Source organism: Sitodiplosis mosellana, unplaced genomic scaffold (genome assembly GCF_009176505.1).
Source record: "Sitodiplosis mosellana isolate CC-2019 unplaced genomic scaffold, AAFC_SMos_1.0 Smas_scaffold_245, whole genome shotgun sequence".
Taxonomy (NCBI): Eukaryota; Metazoa; Arthropoda; class Insecta; order Diptera; family Cecidomyiidae; genus Sitodiplosis; species Sitodiplosis mosellana.
The window spans coordinates 1,837-6,564 of NW_022595487.1; the positions used below are offsets into that span (position 1 = coordinate 1,837).

At 36.7% G+C, this 4,728-nt stretch overlaps 1 protein-coding gene across 1 annotated transcript; it reads left to right on the forward strand.

The window, feature by feature from the left end:
* The first annotated feature begins 576 nt into the window (after positions 1 to 576).
* LOC129570827 (uncharacterized) lies at positions 577 to 2,866 on the forward strand. Its single transcript, XM_055450548.1, has 3 exons — positions 577 to 1,687; positions 2,185 to 2,520; positions 2,862 to 2,866. The coding sequence occupies exons 1-3, from the start codon at positions 577 to 579 to the stop codon at positions 2,864 to 2,866; spliced, it is 1,452 nt and encodes a 483-aa protein (XP_055306523.1).
* The last annotated feature ends 1,862 nt before the right edge of the window (positions 2,867 to 4,728 follow it).

The following is a 4,728-nucleotide window of genomic DNA, read 5'->3' on the forward strand; positions in this document are numbered from 1 at the left end:
TTATTTATTTTAAAATAGAGAATATATTATTTTAAAATAAAGAATCGCTTTATTGATTGTTTTCGTCGCCCCTGCCTTTTTCGGTGCCGTTGAGTTTCAAACTGAGAAGACGAATGCATTTAAAAGAGCGCTCGATAAAGTTTAATGGTATGAGTTTTGATTAGAACAAGTGGCAATTAAAACAGCGTCCGAAAAAAAAATGCTAAACAAAACGAAACCCAGTTTTTTTTTCATACGGAGCTATTGAACTCTATGTAGAAAAAACTATGTGTTGCATTCAATACAGCGACCAATTCAGTACGATGTTTTTATTCTCGGCGAATCATTTGTGCATACGTAAGTAAAAATATTGTTATTGAATGTGTCGCTCATCGACCAGCGGTCGTAATGCGATTACTGCTATTTAAGCACACTAGCATATGAAAACATCAGCCGCACAGCGAAAATGTAAAAAAAAAATTGGGTAAGTGTTTACATGAAATTGAATTATGACGAATCGCCGCGCTATTGTCGCGCTGTCAACTCTCTCAAATGTATCACTTGTCACATTGTTTTTCTGACTCTATGCATTAACAAATGTGTATGATTTTGCGCTACGTTCACTTGGATAAAGCAAATCAAAGATGGGAAATAAAAGAGAGCTTTGTGAAATTTACCGACATTTCATCAGCTAAGACTGGTCTGTTGATTACTGGCGCAGCTACCACTGAATTAGAGGCGTTAGGGTTGGATTTGGATGATATGCGTGGTCAGGGCTTTGATAATGGTGCCCCAATGAAATGCAAAAATGTCGGTGTTCAAAGGAGAATCTTGAATCAGAACCCGAGACCATTTTTCAATCCTTGTGGTAATCACTCATTAAATCTCACTGTTAATGACGCTGCGGATTCTACTTTAATTGGAACACAATACTTTGCCACAGTCCAGAAGATTTATGTATTTCTATCAGCTGCAACAAATCGGTGGGATGTATTGAAGAAGCATTTGATTCCAGCAAAAGCAAAAACACCGAAACCGTTATGCACAACGCGATGGTCAAGCCGAATCAACGCAATCAAACCGCTGTGTAAAAACTCTGGTGAAATTATTGCTGCACTGAGGGAAATCGAAGATACTGAGAGCTTCAACAAAGATGTCCGATTTGAAGCGGGAACACTCGCCGACAAAATTGATTTTATTTTCATTTGCTGTACTTGCTTTCGGTATGACATTTTGAGCCACACAAACATAGCGTCCAAAGCATTACAAACAATTCAGTCAAATGTTCAAACGGCTCTGACATCTCTTGAAAGTGTGATGAATTTTCTTGAAAGTTATAAAGAAAATGGCTGCGAAAAGGTTCTCAATGAAGCAACGGAAATTTGCGAACGCATTTCGATTGAAGATGAATTTGATCATCAAAAACGTCGAGCGGGTAGAACAACTGTTACAAATGCAGAGGAATTTGAAACAAAAGTTTTCTTACCAATCATTGAATCCGCAACTGATTCAGTCACTGATCGTTTCAAAGCACTAAAGCAACACAGCGAATTATTCTCGTTTCTTTATGATTTTGAAAACTATGAAGCAAACCGAAACAACGGTAGTTTGCAGAAATCATGCAAGAAACTAGAAATTGCTTTAACTCATGATGGAAAATCCGATATCGATGGTGACGATTTATTTGTAGAACTTTCATTGGTTTCAAGTTTGGTTAATCAGGATAATATTATTCACGCAATCGATATACTGAATTCAATTCAGAAGCGAAAAATGGAAAACTTAGTTCCAAATGCTGTTATTGCGCTTCTTATTCTGCTGACGATCCCATTTTCTGTTTCAACGGGAGAGCGATCGTTTTCAAAGCTAAAGTTAACTAAAACTTATCTCAGAAATGCAATAGGTCAAGACAGGCTCAATCATCTGGCAATCATATCGATAGAAAGCGATGTAGCAAATTCGATTCAATATGACGACGTGATTGAAGAATTTGCCACTTCAAAAGCGAGAAAAAAGACATTTCTTTAAGTCATTTTAATGTATCATTTTTTTGTTGCTTTTCAAATAAACTTGGATCAAATGTATCATTTTTGAGATTTTTTCACACACTTTTAAAAATTCCAGTTTGAAGGGGCGCCAACGGATTTTGAACCAGGGCGCCAGCGAAGCTAGAAATGGCTCTGTACCCACATATAATAATTGCAGATAATATGCCAATGGGTTCTTATGAAACCAAACAATTCGCCAAAAAGCATGATATTGAAATCATTACAAGCAGCCCTAATTTCCCACAGTCAAACGGAATGGCTGAAAAAGCGGTCGGTATTTGTAAAAATATTTTAAGGAAGTCAGAGAATGAAGAAGATATTCTCAGAGCATTGCTCGCATACCGCACCACACCAACCAAAAACATGTCATATTCGCCAGCTCAGCTAATTCAAAATCGAAATTTGAGAACTGAATTGCCAATGCACATCAATAAATTTCGACTCGAATTATGCATTGACGTCGAAAAACAACAACAAGCAAAGCAAAAGATCTGTAAATCATATTACGACAAATGTGCCAAGCCGAGAAACCTCGACTTAAAAAATGAACAAAGCGTTTTATTCAGAAACAACGACAAATGGCAACACGGGAACGTTGTTGATAAAACGATACAGCACGGTCATATGTTGTTCGATCTAACGGTCGAGATTATCGTCGGAACACACGGCACATTCGAATATTTAATGAAAATCCGAACCAAGACAAAACAAATCAAACACCGATAGCCTACGTTCATCGAAAATGCACACGGAGTGGCCGAACTTATTAATTGGTGTTTTTTATTGGAATCTTGTTTTTTGAATTAAAATTTTCATTCAATTTTTTTCATTTAGCTTAGATTATTTCTCTTGAATATTGTTTCCTGCCTTCTTTGAATTGAGATTAAGAATACATTTAGTAAATGAAAATAAATAACGAATATATTTTTGGAAAAAAGGGAGGCAAAGGACACAGTTAGAAAAATAATAATAATGCACCGCCAAAGACTGGCTGTTTTTATTCAATTCTTATGATTGAAAAAAAATAAAAATATAATAAATATTGTAAATAGAGCTGATTTTGCATAGCCGATTAAATTTGATAATATAATTAACTAGTTACATTAAATGGAATGAGTGATAAATAGACATTTTTCTGCTTATAGCATAAATCACATTAGGTTAGGAAAAAAATGCGTGCTGTAGGTATTAGCTAATGACTTTATCCTGAAGACAGTATCAGGAAGTTTTTTGAGTGACGATTTAAAGTTGTTGCGTGAAGACGATTGTTGAAATAATGGTTTAATCAAGTTGGAGTATGAACACATTTGGTTGATAGGGGCGGTTTTCGTGATACTCAATCGCTGGTCGATAATTTTAAATAAATATGAAATTCGCGTATTTCTTGCATTTGTATTTTGGGTGACGAAGTTTTTTAGTCGCGGGCAATGAATAATGTCATTGATGAGATCGTAGAAGAACATCATTGAAGCGTTTATACGTCGTCTTTGTAGCGATTGCATGTCAAGTTTTAACAGGCGTTGATCGTAGCTCGAAATCGTGTAGTTGTTCGCTGCATTTTGATATTCTCTCAACGCAAACATTGTAAATTGAATGAGAATACTTTCAATTTTCCCTTTGTGGCATTCATAGAACGGGAGCCAAACCACACTGCAATACTCCAGTACTGATTGAACCAAAGCATAGTAGAGTGACTTGAGTGTGCAAATATCTCTGAAGTCGTAGCAAAATCGCTTGATGAAACCCAGAGTCGACGCTGCTTTAGCAGTGATGGCGTTAATGTGTTCGATAAAGTTCAATTTTGAATCAATGAGTACACCGAGATCTCTATGTTCGTTGACTCTACGAAATTCATGGGCACCATAAAAGTATTTACCAATTACGATGTTCGCAGTCTGGCGATTTGAGATTGACATGATTGCACATTTATCAAGGTTGAGGTGTAGATCGTTTTCAATACACCATATTTTGAGTTTGTTTATTGCCGATTGAAGTTTATTGATGTCATCAGGTGAATTTATAATCGTTGCAATTTTGAGATCATCAGCAAATAGTGAAATGAAGACGTCAGGGCCTAGCTTCGTCGCTATATCATTAATGAACAGCAAAAACAATGTCGGTCCTATGTGGCTTCCTTGTGGAACTCCGGAGTTAACTACAAAATCGTCAGATTGTTGATGTTCGTATAACACAAATTGTCGTCTATCGGTGATGTACGATTCGATCCAGTTGACAAGATTAAGCGGAAGGTTGAATTTTTTAAGTTTCGATATCAAAATGCGATGATTTACCCTATCAAAGGCTTTGCTGAAGTCGGTATAGAGCACATCAACTTGACCATGGTTCTTAATCACGTAGTGAGTGAATTCCATGAGATTCGTTGCCGTTGAGCGATGTTTCATAAATCCGTGTTGCTGCGGAATTATTTGAGTGTCGATCAATTTGATGAGTTTGATGTTTACCAGTTTTTCGAAGAATTTAGCAATGGTAGGCAACTTAGCAATGCAACGGTAATTCTCAATGTTCGATTTTGCGCCCTTCTTGAAGACAGGACTGACACTGTATCGTTTCCAAGCGGTGGGGAACGCTGATAATGCAAGTGATTCGTTGAAAATAATCGATAGTGGTTTGTAGAGTAATGCCGAGCAATTTCGAAGTAGCAAAGGGTGAATACCATCCGGTCCAATTCCTTTAGTTGTGT

What these genes read in the sequence shown, in the direction of transcription:
- LOC129570827 (XM_055450548.1), top strand. Translation starts at nt 577, where the DNA reads ATGTGTATGATTTTGCGCTACGTTCACTTGGATAAAGCAAATCAAAGA. An exon ending in AGAACTTTCATTGGTTTCAA is followed by an intron (nt 1,688 to 2,184) that starts GTTTGGTTAATC and finishes TAATAATTGCAG; the next exon opens with ATAATATGCCAATGGGTTCT.